The following is a 15,105-nucleotide window of genomic DNA, read 5'->3' as shown; positions in this document are numbered from 1 at the left end:
TTTAAATGTAAATTTTTCCCTTTATAGCTTATTCAAATGTTTCCTCACAGAGTTTAAAAAAAAAGGCATTCAAACCACTTTCATGATGAACCAGAAGTGGAAATAACTTAACATTTTGGGTGTTGACCTAAATTTCGGTCCAGTTAAATATTTGCATTCATTATATTAACATTTGTTCAATCATACCACCAAATAGCACCAGAGAATGTCAAATGTTAGCACATACTCACCTTACATTATTATTTATTCCACTCCCTTGTGATCACAAGGTCACATATGATCTACAAGATCATAAAGCATTGGCTATTCAGCCCATCGAGCATGCCCTGCCATTTAATCATGAGCTGTTCTATTTTCTCATTCAGCCGACTGCCCAGCCTTTTCCCCATTACCTTTGAAGCCCTGGCTAATCAAGAACTTCCCCATCTCTGTCTTAAATACACCCAATGACCTGACCTCAACAACCGACTGGGGCAACAAATTCCACAGATTTACCACCCTCTGGCTAAAGAAACTCCTCTACATCTGTGTTCTAACCGGATGCCTTTCAATCCTGAAGTTGTGCTCTCTTGTCCAAGATTAGTGATTCCCACAGTGGGCACTGCTGCCCCGTGGGTGGTGGAAAGACAAAAGGGGGCAGTCCGAACCTTCAGTCTTCTTATTACTCAGTCTGCTGCAAAGTTTAATGAAGAAGGCAGTGCAGTAATTTTCTAGCTAGTAGTGAGCAAAATAAACGGCAACATGGTGTTCTCGTGAGAGCTGGTCTTGGTGGCCATCATGTCGTACTGGTGTCACTACCCCCCCCCCACCCTACTCAGTGCCACCACTACTCCCCCTCCCCTGCTCAGTGCCACCACTGATCCTCCACCCCACTCAGCGCTGCCACAAGTCCCCCACCACTCAGCACCATTGTATTGGGGGGGCACTCTGGATATAGCCTGGAGGCCAAGGGGATAGCAGCCCCAAAATGTTGGGGAACCACAGACCTAGATTCCTACCATGGAAAATAACTTTTCTGACCATACCTTTTAATATTCCATGTTTCAATGAGAACCCCCTCATTCTCCTAAATTCCAACAAGTACATGCCTAAACTTGTCAAACTCCTCACATGATAACTCTTTCACTCCCGAATCATCCCTGTGAATCTCCTCTGAATCCTCTCCACATCCTTTCTTAAATAAGGAGCCCAAAACTGCTCAATACTCAAGTGAGGTCTCCACGGTGTATTTGTAATTCTGATAGTATTAAGTGTTCTACAAAATCTATTTTTAGGTTTAGCAATCCTTGACCCATCAGAAACTACAGATCTCCTAACTCTGGGACCTGTCATGACAAAGGACTCTTGAACATCATCCCACGAGTAAAAATATACCTTGCACTGTTTGAATGTACTTTTCTCTCTAACAATATACCTGTGCTTTTATTGTAACACTATCCCCGCACCTGTTTTTTTTATTCTTGCATATGCCTATATTAACTAGCCTGCCTAGGTTCAATCACCATATCTTGATTCATTTGGAAATAAACTATTCAATTCAAATCAACTTGCTGGCCAATGTTTCCAGAATAATTTTATGGCTTCAGCACTACCAATTTTTCCTCCGCTTTGAAACCAATGGGTCTGCAATTCTCCCAAATCCTCTTGCAACAGATTCCTCTGATCAAGACATTGAAAAATTACAGTATGAATGCACCTAAAGCTATTACACATACCAAACACTCCTCCATCAACATTTCCCAGGAAAGCAGCCAATATACAGGTACACAATCCTTTATCCGGAACCCTTGGGGGACAATGTATTCTGAATTTCGGATTTTTCCGGATTTCGGAAAACCCACCCGAATTGTGCTGCCATATCCACCCCCAAACCCTTCCTGATGCCTGACCGCCAGTCCCCACTTGACGGATTTTGGAGCTTTTCGGATTTTAGATGTCCAGATAAAGGATCGTGTACCTGTACTAAAATACCTTGTCCACCATCTTCTCCCCACCCTTCCTATCAGGCAGGATTTCAAAACCACCAGATTCAAGGACAGCTTTTTCCTCTTTGTTTTCAGAATATTGAACAAACCGATCATTAACAATTTATTCCTGCACAGTTTTAACTGAACTTAACGCTATACTCTGCAGAGATCATGATTGTAGTAAAATCACAAATGCTGGAGGAACTCAGCAGGTCATGCAGGATCCATAGGAGGTAAAGATATATAACCATCATTCCGGGCCTGAGCCCCTGAAAAGTTGTTTATCTTTACCTCCTATGGATGCCGCAAGACCTGCCAACTTCCTCCAGCATTTGTGTTTGTACTCAAGTACGAGTCCATTTACCTGGAGAGCACGCAAAATAGTTTTTCTACAGCATCTCTGCATATGTGACAAAAAAACCTCATAATTGTACAGTTCCCTCTGTTCTGTTTCTGACAAAACAGTACAGCACCGCATTAGCCCTTCAGCCCACAACCTACTTCACATCAACCGAACCCTTCTCTCTCACAGTCCACAACCATATACTTTTCTTATGTCCATGAACCTATTGACTAGTCTTTTAAATGACCCCATTGTCTCAGCCTCCATCACCACCTCCAGCAATTTATTCCAGGCACCCACCACTCTTTTTAAAAAAAAATCTCTCTAATGCGACCACTCACTTTAAGCAGATACTGACTGGTGTTGGCCAGTGCGGTCCTGGGAAAAGGTGCTGGCTATCCACCATCTATGCCTCTCAGTTTTACACCTCTTTTCAGTTGCTTCATCCTCCATCACTCCAAGAGAAAAGCCCTTGCTTGCTCAACCTTTCTTAGTAAGGCATGGTCTTCAATCCAGGCAGCATCCTGATAAATCTCTTCTGCACCCTCTCTGAAGCTTCCACATCCTTCTTGTAAATGAGAAGACCAAAATTGAACAGAATACTCCACGTGATCTAACCAATCCCTCAACTAATGAAGGCGAGCAGACCATATGCCTTCATAACCATCCTATCAACTTGAGCAGCAACCTTGAGGGATTGATGGATTTGACACCAAATCACTGAGCAGGGGGTCCAGAACATCAATGGTCACAAATCTCAAATCAGAAACATGCATCATCTAACACCACATTTTCAGTGGGCAAGCCAATTCAGAATGCAGGTAAGTTTCCAGGTACCCCAAGCCCAATGACTTTCTGGATGACTAAAAGAGTCCCACTAAATTTGCCATTCACTTTCCTGGAATAGGAATGGGAGTTTGGCTGTTCATATCTGACCACTCCTAACTGGGACACTGACACTTTCACACTTGCATCGCATCGAGCGATGGTGAACCTGCCTTAAATCCTGATCAATGTACCTTTCAACAAATTAATAATTCCTAATTATAACATAATTAAGCTTTACGTACAGCACAGGTCTCTGTTGTTGTTGTGCTGACCTACATAAACCTTATAAGGGACTGTGGGGAAATGTTAGGAATAAATAGCAAGAGCAGACAGTTTTTAAACAGTAGTACTATCGTGCACAATGTATAAATACCATGGCATACCTGCTTTCCCAGAATTCCATGTGGCAGAGAAAGAGCTGTATGCCTGGCTGCATGCACAGAGCATTCATGGAGAGGTTTCTCTGCCCCATGACATTCTGGGAAATCAGGCCCGCCATTGCTTTTTCCCCCACAGTCTTTATAAATAGTGCACTATAGCACTACCAATCTTCCCACGCTGTTTAAAAATTGTCCGCTATTGCTATTTATTTCCTCTCTCCCTGCTGTAACTTTCTCACATCAAAGTTTATACCTTCATTTTAATCTTTTTTTGCTTCACGTTCCTGCACTCAAAAACTTGGGCCATTTCAATCCCACAATGCAATTGCCTGTTTGACACTTATCTGATTGCAACGCCAGCATCTGCAGACGCCATGGATTGTACTAGGGGCCAAGGCAATCAATTCCTGGCATGAGAAGATGTCATCTGATGCTGGCAACGAGCTGATTTTGCTTTCACAATAGACACTTCAAAGGCTGATTGGCTGTTAATTCCTGGGATCATTTACAAGTTTGAAAGGGAGTCCCCGTCAATGTACCAGAAGTGTCTTGCATGTTCAATCAGCAAAGTGAAAACTGTGGAAGTTTCCCTCTGAAAGCCCCAATTGAATGTTTCTAATGTTTGGGGTTCTGAATAATCACTTTTCTCTGCATGGAAATGTTTTTGCTCTTTGTACTTGTTTATTTTCAAATATTGTCAGGCACACAAATTAAGGTTGAGAAACTGATTTGAAGGAAACCTACTGCATCACTTTGTATTACATTGCATTAGATCACAAATATAATAAGCATTTCAATTAAATCACATTGGGCAGCCCAGTTAGCACAATGTGACAGAGTAAATAGATATGTTTTTGGGAGATAAATTGAGAAAGGTTTGTGAGAGTAGGTTACATACAAACACTTTAAAACAGATTTTATTTGAAATACTGGAGCTCTGCTACTGCTAGACATAGCAGCTCCACAGGTTTTGCAAGAGCTTTGGAGAGTGCTCAAAAGACTTCACTAATGGATTGTTGTTTACAAGAGGCAACAGATGAAAGATCTTGTCAGAGCCGCCTTCTGTCTGGAAGAGAGCTTGTTGTTCTAAGACGGTCATGTGGTTTTGCAAGCAGAGAGAGTCAAACAGGCTTTCTCTCAGAGAAAGATAGAGAGATGTCTTCTACAGTGTTACAGCTAGCAGAGGCAGCTGAGACTGGAACAGGACAAGCTGGCCGAAAGCCCAATTTTGAAGATGCCCTGGTCAAAGCCCTTATGGTTCATGCAAGAGAGGACTGGCTGTCTAATGTTTCACTTGAAACAAGAGAAACAAAAATGAACTCGGTGGTGACCTGAAAGAAAGAGGTTATCATCTGGAGAACCCTGAAAAGCTAAGTTTTGTTACCAAAACAATGAAGTGGCTGATCCTGGAACAACAAATCTCTCTCTGAAAACCAACAAGAACCTTCCTGAGCAGTAACCATTTACCTTTCAAGCACCAAAGTTTGTTAACTTTATAAATGATAAACTCTGTGCAAGGTATAAGCATTGCCTGCAACCAGTGAACTTGGAGGAATAAGAAGTGAGATTGGACTGTGAACCAAAGAGCTTTTCTGAACGTACACACACATTACATACATGTGCACTTAGAATTAGAAGGGGGTTAAGTTAGGTTAAGTAAGTCAATAGTGATATTTAAAGTTTGATTCTATTTTCATTTTTAAAGATAATTAAAAGCAATTTTTGCTTAAGTAACCATTTGTCTTGGTGAATATCTATTGCGGTTGGATTCAAATTCCGTGTTGCCTATAAGGAGTTTGCATGTTCTCCCCTTGTCTGCATGAGTTTTCCCTGGAGGCTCCGGTTTCCTCCCACCATTCAAAAATGTATCAGTTGTAGGTCAATTGGGCGGCCCAGTCTCAAGGGTCAAAAGGGCTGGTTTCTGTGCTGTATGTCTAAATTTTAATATTAAATTTTTAAAAATTTAAAAATTGCATCAGGGTTTGGACTTTCCAGATCCATAATTTTGATGGCAAGGAAAGAGGTACAGCATGAATGCGACAGAATCCAGGTCTGAGCTTGTCACTAACGATTCACTCAATTTGAATTTGAATTTTCTTTCACAATTACAAATTTGAAAAGTGATTCACTTTCAGTGTCCTACTCACTATTTCAATGACAGTTAAGATAATTAACGATGTGACTCCAGAGTCACCCGATACATTTACAATGACAGTTTTTCCATTCAGATGGATTATTTTTTAAAAATGGAAATTCAGTGGCTTCATTGTCACGACTTAGCAAGTTTCCAACCAAAAATCAACTTGAAACTACAAGTTCCCCTACTACTGAGATGGGTTCAAATTACAAGTTTGACCCTCTGAATACTAGTACTGTAACTTAAATATGAATCTACTACACCCATGTTTTCTATTTCAAAGGCTGCTAACTGCTTCAAATAGAAAATGAATGAAAGGAGTTGTAAATGAAATGTTCTTTAAACAAAAGAGACCTCTTCTCTGCACCGTTCAAGGGAGATGGTTCCAAGCATTCTTGAGGTAAATAAGAAATCTTCGGATGCTGAGTTTCTGCAGCACTTGTGTCCAACTCTTACTTTAGGCTCACCAGCGAAACGGTGTAGTTTTAAGGAAAAAGGCTCGTGTCTGCCAAACATGCCAGGAGTTAAAGAGGACAATAAAAGTTTATCAACTGTCAAACTAAATAATGATGGATTTTACTTTTAAAATATGCAAAATATGTAAATACACAAAACTTTCAATGATTACTTGACAAAATTGTGTCATTTTCCTATTTCCTTGCAACACAGGAGTCTGCCATTTTGACTCCTTGAGTCAATTTTGACCCACAAAGGAATCTACCTCCTATTTTACTTATACCCATTCACTCCATGCTTTTAACTACTCCACCGACTTACCCCAAATTCTATCTTTCATACACTAGGGGCAATTTAACAGCCAATTAAGGATGGCACAGTTGTCATAGCAGTTAGTGCAAAGCCTTTATAGTGCCAGCAATCGGGACTGGACTGGGGTTAGAGTCCTGCGCTGTTTGTAAGGAGTTTGTACATTCTCTCCATGTCTGCATGGGTTTTCTCCAGAGGTTCCAGCTTCCTCCCACCATTTAAAACATACCGGGGATGTAGGTTAACAGGGTATAAATTGGGTGCCACAGACTTGCGGGCCAGAACTGCCTGTTACTATGCTATATGTCTTAATTATTTTTCCTTTTCTTTCTTTTTCAACATTTTTATTAACATTGAAATTTCACATCCAAAAACACAAACTAAACATTAAATGTTAAGTCATATCACTTCATCCAAGGTACCCCACATTTTAATTAGATATTTATTGTTATTTTATTATAAAAAGGAAAATCTAAACCCACTATCGGCTATTTGGCCAAAAAATACAGAATTCTTATCAGAGTGAAAATTATCTCATTAATCAACAGTTCTATCTTCATAACAAATCAAAGATTATAAAAGTAACTCAAAAAGGATCCTACAGTGTTGAAAATTTGAATTCAAATCTGAAATTGAGCATCTAATTTTCTCTAAATTTAAACATGTCACATAGGCATTGAGTACGATTAGGCAGGGTAGCATCCCTCCATCTAAGCAAAACCACCCACCTAGCCATAAGAGAAATAAAAGCTAATACATGAGTGTCTTTTTTTTTTAATTAAGATCTGAATGTGCACATCTGCAGCATGTGGGAGGAAACTGAAGAACTTGAGGAAAGCCCACTGGGTCAGAAATAAAATGTGCAGTCTTTAAAAAAAATGAAGATCAAATTCAACCTAGGTCATTGGAGCGGAGATGTCAGTTCTTTTGGCCGTACCATTTTAATTACTTTAATATCATCGTACAAGAAAGTGTCAAAATCTCTTTGCAAGTTGTACTTTCAGTGACAACAAAACAATAAAGTAAAACAACTCAATGAAATCACTTCAATGGAGCATCTCTACTATTACCAAAATAACTTATTTTTCAAAAATTAAAACAGAGTAAACTACCTAAACAACAGTCATTAAAGCAGTACCACATCTACCTATTCTGGTGCTAAAAACCTACTCCACTTTCTTGAATAGCATGGGAATTCTCTCTGGTGTTCTGGGCAATATGTATTCCATTTAACATCTTTAACAACCGTTTATCTAGTTTGCATCTCGTCGTTCAAGAGATTTTGCTGTACACAAAATGATTCCCATTTTTCATTTAGCTAAAGGTGTATAATTTACAACCTGTTCAAGTAGTAAAGGTAATAATAACAATTTTTCAATGCACAATTTGTGATCTTTGACTAACATTTGTTTTTTTCTTAAGACTAGAAATGATGGGTTATTTTGATGCGAAAAAAATTTGAAATTTGTTAAATAATAATCTACTTGACAAGCTCAAGACCAATATCTCCACCACTATTAATCTATTCTCACTCAAGTTGATGTTTGCCTTTTAAATTAAAAATAATCTGATCATAAATCTTCAATTTCATCAACATTTAACTTGCAAGAATGGATCATGGTGGAGAGAAAGTGGGGTAAGTCCTAACAAATTGAATTAACTTGCAAAGATTGAACACAAACTAACATTTCCAGCTTGATCACTTCCAAACTAATTTTAGAGCAGAACCAAATATAACTCCCTCAGAACTAAATTTCTCCACATGAATGAAACCTTAACCCAAGGAACCTCCTACTGAGGGCAAAATATTCAACAGAACATTTCTGTGGAGGAGTTAAACAGATGCTGCGATTGTAGTGAAATACATAAAAGTGCAGGAGAAACTCAGCAGGTCACACAGCATCTATAGAAAGCATAGGGATACAACCAAATGTTTCGGGCCTGAGGTACAATTCTGTCGAGCAGTGTTTTTGATACATTTGTAGGAAAGTGCACTTGATAACCAAAGTACTATTGGAATTGATATTTTAAAATGAAAATATAGTAATCATAAGGACATCTCAAAGAGCAATTTAAGTATGATGAAATGTTATTAATGTTGATTGATAGATAAATATTTGTCAGGATACTGGGAATAACTCCCTCCAAAATTGTGAACGAAATTTTATACAACCACATGAGGCTGCAATGTGACCTTGTTTCGACTTTTATCTTAAAGATGGAACTTTAGATTGCACACTTCATAATTTCACTGAAGTGTGAACCCATCATTTTTGACAAGTTGCCAGAGTGGGATGAACTCAAAAACCACATATTTCAGCAAACAGCTACTGAATGGTGAAAAAACAGAGCACTAGCACAAAATAAATGCATATAAATGGACCAAAAGGCATGTCCCTATGTGATAGTCATTTCTAGGTCTAAACTTAGGACTTTTTTTTAAATGACCTAACACTACAAGGTTATATGGCCTTCTACATTCAGTCTAATTGTTTTCAAGTCAACTTTTATTAAATACTCAGTGTGAAGGGAAAGGGGGGGGGGGGAGAGGGCGGAGGAGGAAGAGAAGGAGGAGGGGTTGAATAAAGTTGCTAATAAATTCTGGTACAAATGGAATAAATGTTAATGTGTTTTTAAAATAGAAGCAAATGCTCATCTTGTGTGGACAATGTGAACATTCAATCTCTATTAACCTCCAATATAGTTACAAAGTAGATATGTACTGTGCCAAATTCTAAAGGCTTCATGTGATATATCCATTTATTCTCTACTACAAAACCAAATAATTTTCAGAAAAGAGAAAAAGAATGCTACTTTGTTGTCCAAAATATTGTAAAGTATGCAGAAACAATGCCCTAATATTTTTTTGAAGGGCTTGTATTTTTAAAAAAAAGTGCAGACACCTGAAGTCCAGAACCTCTTGGCTCTTCAACATCCCCCTAGTTACCTTAATCATAAGTCCTTTTTCCATTGGCATCCCAGTTAATTCACTGTGCAGTATCCTGGGATTGATTTGTGCTGTTTCCATTGGGCCACCTTTAATCGGGACGCTGACTGCTTTTCCACTGAACACACTCATCCTCAGGGATCGAAGAGTCTACCTGTGAATGGAAGTTGTCCTCTTTCCACTGTTTTAATCAGCACGCCAGCATCAGCTGACGCCAGGAATATGAATAGGGGTAGAGGCCGTCAATCCCTGGTGTGATTTGATGCCAACGTGCTGATTGTTTTCCTTTTCCACTGGACCCTTAACCAGTTCATTCCCTGTTAATTCCTGGGACAAGGTGGCACTGGAAAAGAGACAATAAACTACCCCAGCACTACAAAGAGGCCCGCTTGCGCTATTGTGATGCCACATTTTTTTTTCTTGGATTCTAGTAATTGAGATGGCATCCTCTTTTGCATTTAACTTTCTGCACATTAATTTAATGTAGTGGTTTTTCCACAAAGTACCTATTTGACTGCGATGATTTCAGTGCACATGTACGTTGCACAATGTTTATGACAAACTGTCAAAAGCTCTGAATCGTCTTTTGTCAATGGGCTGCTTGCAATTTTTTACTTGAATTTTTTAAAAAATATGCCCACCAATCCATGTACTGACAAGACACTGTATCTGAACACGTTAAAAAAGGACTTGAAATTTTAACAAGCATGAAACTCCAAAATAAATAATGAAGTAAATGTATGTTGATTATTTTACCTTAACACCATGACCAACATCATCCAGTACAGTGTAGTCTATTGGCTTTCGAATGTATCGCACTGGTCGTTCAACACTGGCTGGTGCTATGATCTTATGAGTTCTTGATGTGTTCTTGTTGGTAGTTAGAATGCCTATCTCACGGCGAGCCACTTTTTCCTTATGGATATCCACAGTCTATTAGAAAGAAACAAAAATGTTACCCTTTCTTCTCCACTTTTTCCTATCCCTTTCCCTTTCAAGTTGCGAAAGGGCAGCAATCTTTCAAGTAATGCACAAATCTTGTACCCTGATCATTTGTTGGCATTAAATACCCAGGTTGCTTAACTCCAGTAACATTATTCAATGACTATTTGAGTTGGATCAATGAGCAGAAAGTATTGTACCACCTTTGAATAGAAAAACCAAAGTTTAATGAATGCAAAGTACAAGGACCAGACAAAATATAATGAAAAATAACCCATGTCAGAGTTTTAAAAATAACTTCACTTTTTAAGGTTTTTAAAAAAGAAAATCTGCAGATGCTGGGATCTGGTGCAGTACACAAAAATGCTGAAGAAACTCTAGGTCACACAGCAACCATAGCAAGTAAAAGGCGGTGGATGTTTTAGACAGGAGCTCATCATTAGGAGTGTTGAAAATCAAGAAACACCTAACTAAAAAGGTGGAGGAAGGTGGGGTAGAGAAAGGTGAGAAAAATAGGTCAACAATAAGAGGCAATGTGTGGATAATGATGAGAGCAGAAGAGAAATGAGCTCAGAAGTAATCAGGAGAGAAGGCAGAGAGCTAAGGAAGATAGATCTCTGGTAGGAGAGAAAGAAATGGGGAGCTGGAAGAAGGGATGAGGGAGAGAGACCAGAGGAAGGGGCTAACAGAAACTGGATATCAATATTGATGCCATTTGCCAAGACCATCTCGGACAGTATTCACTGCTGTTTTTGTGCTCTTCAGCTTCTGTCCTCACGCAGGAAGGAGGGGCATAACCAGATGATCCAACTTTGCAAAGTGCAGCCATGGCATGAAGTGGTAGACATTAATGGTAGCGTAGTGCAGTGTAACAGTGGTCAAGATGTTTGAGCCTCTGGCATTGCAGATGTGCTGATGGTAGCTCAAGAATTTTCTTTGAGCTTGTCAGGTTGAAATCCCCAGTGTTCACTAATTGGTCACTATGAATTTTCCCTGGCATGAGCAGGTGATAGGAAAATTTTGCATTTGGGAGAGAATGACTTAAAAATGAAATACATGAGAAGGAAATATTTCTCAAAGATCTGCTGGCATAAAATTAATTGGGTGAATGCCTCCCTCCCCCCCCCCCCCCGCCCCTCCCCTTGCATGGCATGAAAAGCATGTGACAAAATATCAGGGACCAGTGGAGTTATGCAGGGATCTGTTCTGGGACATATGCTCTGTGATTTTTATAATGACCTACACGAAGTAGAGAGCTGGGTTAGTAAGCTTGCAAATGATATGAAGATTGGAGGAGTTGTGGATGGTGCTGACGGTTCCCTTGTTTACCAAAGGATATAGACGGAATGCAGAGTTGAGAGGAAAAGCGGCAGTTGTAGTTCAATCCAGATAAGTGGGAGGTGAAAGTCAAACCTAAAGGCTGACTACAGATACCAAGAGTGGAAGAACAGAGGAACCTTGGAGTCCAAATCCATACATCTCTCAAGGTCTCTGCACAGGTTGATAGGATAGTTTAAGAAGGCCTATGGGATGCTGAGCTGTATTAATCAGGGTATTGAATTCAAGAGTCATGTTGCAACTCTAAATCTCTCGTGAGACCATAATTAGGGTATTGTATTCTGTTCTGGTCACCTCATTACAGGAAGGATGTGGAAGCTATGGAGAGAGTACAGAGGAGATTTACCAGGAAGTTGGAAAAGATTAACAGAGATGAGGACTCTTTTCTTTGGTGCAAAGGAGGAGAGGGAACTTAAAGAGGTCAACGATATTCTTAGAGGCATAGATAAGACAGACAGCCTTTTTCCCAGGGCGGGAGTACAAAACACCAGAGGACATCAGTACAAAGTGAAGAGAGAAATGTTTAGGGGAGACACCAGGGATAAGGTTTGTTTTAATTAAACAGAGTTGTGGGTGCCTGGAATGCCTTGCCAGGGGTGTGATGGAGGTTGAAACTTTAGAGGCATTTAAGAGACTGTTAGACAAGTACCTGGATGAATGAAGGAGGTAGAAAGGGCTTAGTTATTTTTTGGTAGGATTACTTAGGTTGGCACAACATTGAGGGCTGATGAGCCTGTACTGTGCTGTAGTGTTCTATGATCTGACATAATAGATAAAATAAATACCAGAGTAAATTTACGAATTCACTGCATGACAAACATCATTTTAAAAAAAAAAATATATATATATATATACACAATTGAAGAGATTATTAGATTACATTCAACATCAACTGTAATTATAGATAGTGCATAAAACCAGCTCCAGTAACAATTTCTCATTTTGCCTTCAAGTTTCTGTGCGACAGAAACAACTATTTCAGGTTTGTGAAATTAGTTACATTGTAGAGGCCCACGAACTGAGACATGACCCGGCCCACAAAATGGCCAGTGAACGCGAGGGACTTGTCCGGACCAAAGGCATCCCGCATGACCTCCAGCACAGCAGGAAAGCCAGCCAGTCAGAGGCTGGCACTATGATGACATCACTCGTGTCGTCAGAGGAAGGGAGTGAATATAAACGGAGTTACCAGTTCAATAAATCAGTCTTCAACCTTGATAAGTTTGTGTAGGTGTGGGGTTCTTACTCCACACGAAGTGTAGCATGCATGCTACATTGGTGACCTCAGCAGGTCCAACCAGCAGATGGACCCGAAGATGACGGGCCACGCAGCTCTCCACACGGTCTCGCTAAAGCTGCCAACGTTCTGGGCATCACAACCACACGTGTGGTTCAAACAGACCGAGGTGCAGTTCCACCTTTGACAGATTGCCACCGCCGACACCCGCTACTACTACGTAGTGATGTTGGTCGATAAGGACATGGCAGTGTGGGTTGTCGATTTCCTCTGGCAGCCTCCGGAGCAAGGCAAATACTGCGCCCTCAAAGAGCTATTAACCCGCACGTTTGGGCTATCATGACGCGAGCACTCAACCAGTTTGCTGCACATGGACGGTTTGGGGAACAGGGCCCCATTCGCCCTCATGAGTAAGATGCCCACTCTCGCTAAGGGGCAAAATCTTTGAGCAGATTTTTCTGGAGAGCTGCCAGAGGATATCTGCTCGCCAATGAGGACTTCAGCAACCTGAGGAAAGTCGCAGCATGAGCGGACGTGCTCTGGAGAGTGAAGAAAGAAAACGGCGCCTCAGTGGACCAGATAGCCAAGCACTGGCCCCAGGCAGCAACAAGGCCACAGCCATATTGCTGCTGCTGACTGTAAAACTGCAGAACGGATCTGTCTGACTCTCTCTCCCTTTCAGAGAGAAAGCCAGTTTTTCTCTCTCTGCTTGCAAAACCACATGACCCTCTTAGAACAGCAAGTTCCATTCCAGACAGCCTGCGGCTCCAATGAGTTATTTCATTTGTTGCCTTTTTGTAAACAACAATCCATTAGTGAAGTCTCTTGGGCACTCTCCAAAGCTTTTGCAAATGCTCTTGGAGCCAGCCTGTCTAGCTTGAGCATAGTTCCAGTATTTTAAATAAGATCTGCTTTAAAATGTTTGTATGTGAACTACACTAAAAAACCTGCCCCAATTTATCTCCCCAAAACATATCTATAATCTGTCTCACTGGATTCAAGAACCTCTTGAAGCAAGGCTGAGTGAGCTAGGGCTTTTTCTCTTTGGAACAAAGGAGGGTAACAGGCAACTTAGCGGTGTACAAGATTGAGAGGAAAAGGCAGTGATAGATTAGACACCTAGCATCTTTGTCCTAGGCCAGTAATGGTCAATACCAGAGGACATCAGTTTAAGGCAAGTAAAGGAAATGTTACAGGTACTTTTTGTTTAAATATAATGCCTGGAGTGCATTACTGGGGATGGTGTCAGAAACAAATAGGGACATACAAAAAATTCTTTTAGATACACACATGGATTCAAGAAAAGTGAAGGGCAATTAATCATATGGAAGGGAAATGTTAGATTGATGTGGAGTAAGTTTATGCAACTAAACACAGTGGGCCAAAGAGTACAAACTGAACTGTTCTATGTTCACACCCCTCCTCCTCTGTCTAGAAAATACACTTGCAGTTTTCTAGCACAATGCCTGCAGCCAAGCAGATTGGAAAATGCTCCTTTGCTCTGTTTATCAGTATGTTAGGAGTTACTACTTCAAGATTCTGCACCTCCAATTTTGAACTGAGCTCAACTTGCACTCTAACCCTCAACCTTACATTTGTTTTTTGCTCATTTCACCCTCTATTGTCTGGTAACATTAAACATCAATTTAACAAACTGCCAAAATCTTGCATTCAACCAATGATATTAATATTTTTCAAATTCAAACTTGAGCATTTATACATTAAAATATTTTCAACTATTATTGCCACCTATATATTGTGGATAATACTGTATCAAAACACCCTCCTACAAACATTTAAACTACTGTTACGAACCACGCACAACAGCAGCAACAGTCAATGAACCAGACAATGTTTAGGTTTAAAACACTAATTTTATTTTTAACTCTTAAAATATAGTAGTCTTAACTTTTAAACCATCTTTAACACTAAATCTATCCCCAGCTATGCACAGGTATCTACTGTATGTATGAGTGTAATATACCATTACAATCCAAGCCAAATGCAGAAAGTTAATTTGGTTCAATCTTTCAAATTCAGTGTTGAAGTGTAGGCCTTTGAAATTTGATGCCCAGAATTAATGTGGAACCAATAGGAAGATTGGCGTTGTGGCTACGATAGACTCGCGTCTTCTCCTTGCATGGCCTTTGAAGAAATGTCCATCCACACGAGCTGTGGTCACAACATTCCTCATCCTTTTGTAGGCAAGATTCGAACTGGG

General features: G+C 40.1%; 1 protein-coding gene across 11 annotated transcripts in view; it reads right to left on the bottom strand.

Annotated features, from left to right (window-relative positions):
- The window catches only part of abi1a (abl-interactor 1a), a 91,940-nt gene that overhangs the window by 34,017 nt on the left and 42,818 nt on the right, over nt 1-15,105 (bottom strand). For all 11 annotated transcript variants that reach the window (XM_069914555.1, XM_069914558.1, XM_069914562.1 and 8 more), the window contains exon 3: nt 10,124-10,300. In XM_069914555.1, coding sequence (XP_069770656.1) covers nt 10,124-10,300 — 177 coding nt within the window. The remainder of the gene's footprint in view (nt 1-10,123; nt 10,301-15,105) is intronic.

The sequence above is a fragment of the Narcine bancroftii genome, chromosome 1, assembly GCF_036971445.1.
Source record: "Narcine bancroftii isolate sNarBan1 chromosome 1, sNarBan1.hap1, whole genome shotgun sequence".
Lineage (NCBI taxonomy): Eukaryota > Metazoa > Chordata > Chondrichthyes > Torpediniformes > Narcinidae > Narcine > Narcine bancroftii.
Note: the sequence above shows the minus strand (reverse complement) of the source record. Positions and strands in the feature narration are given on the sequence as shown.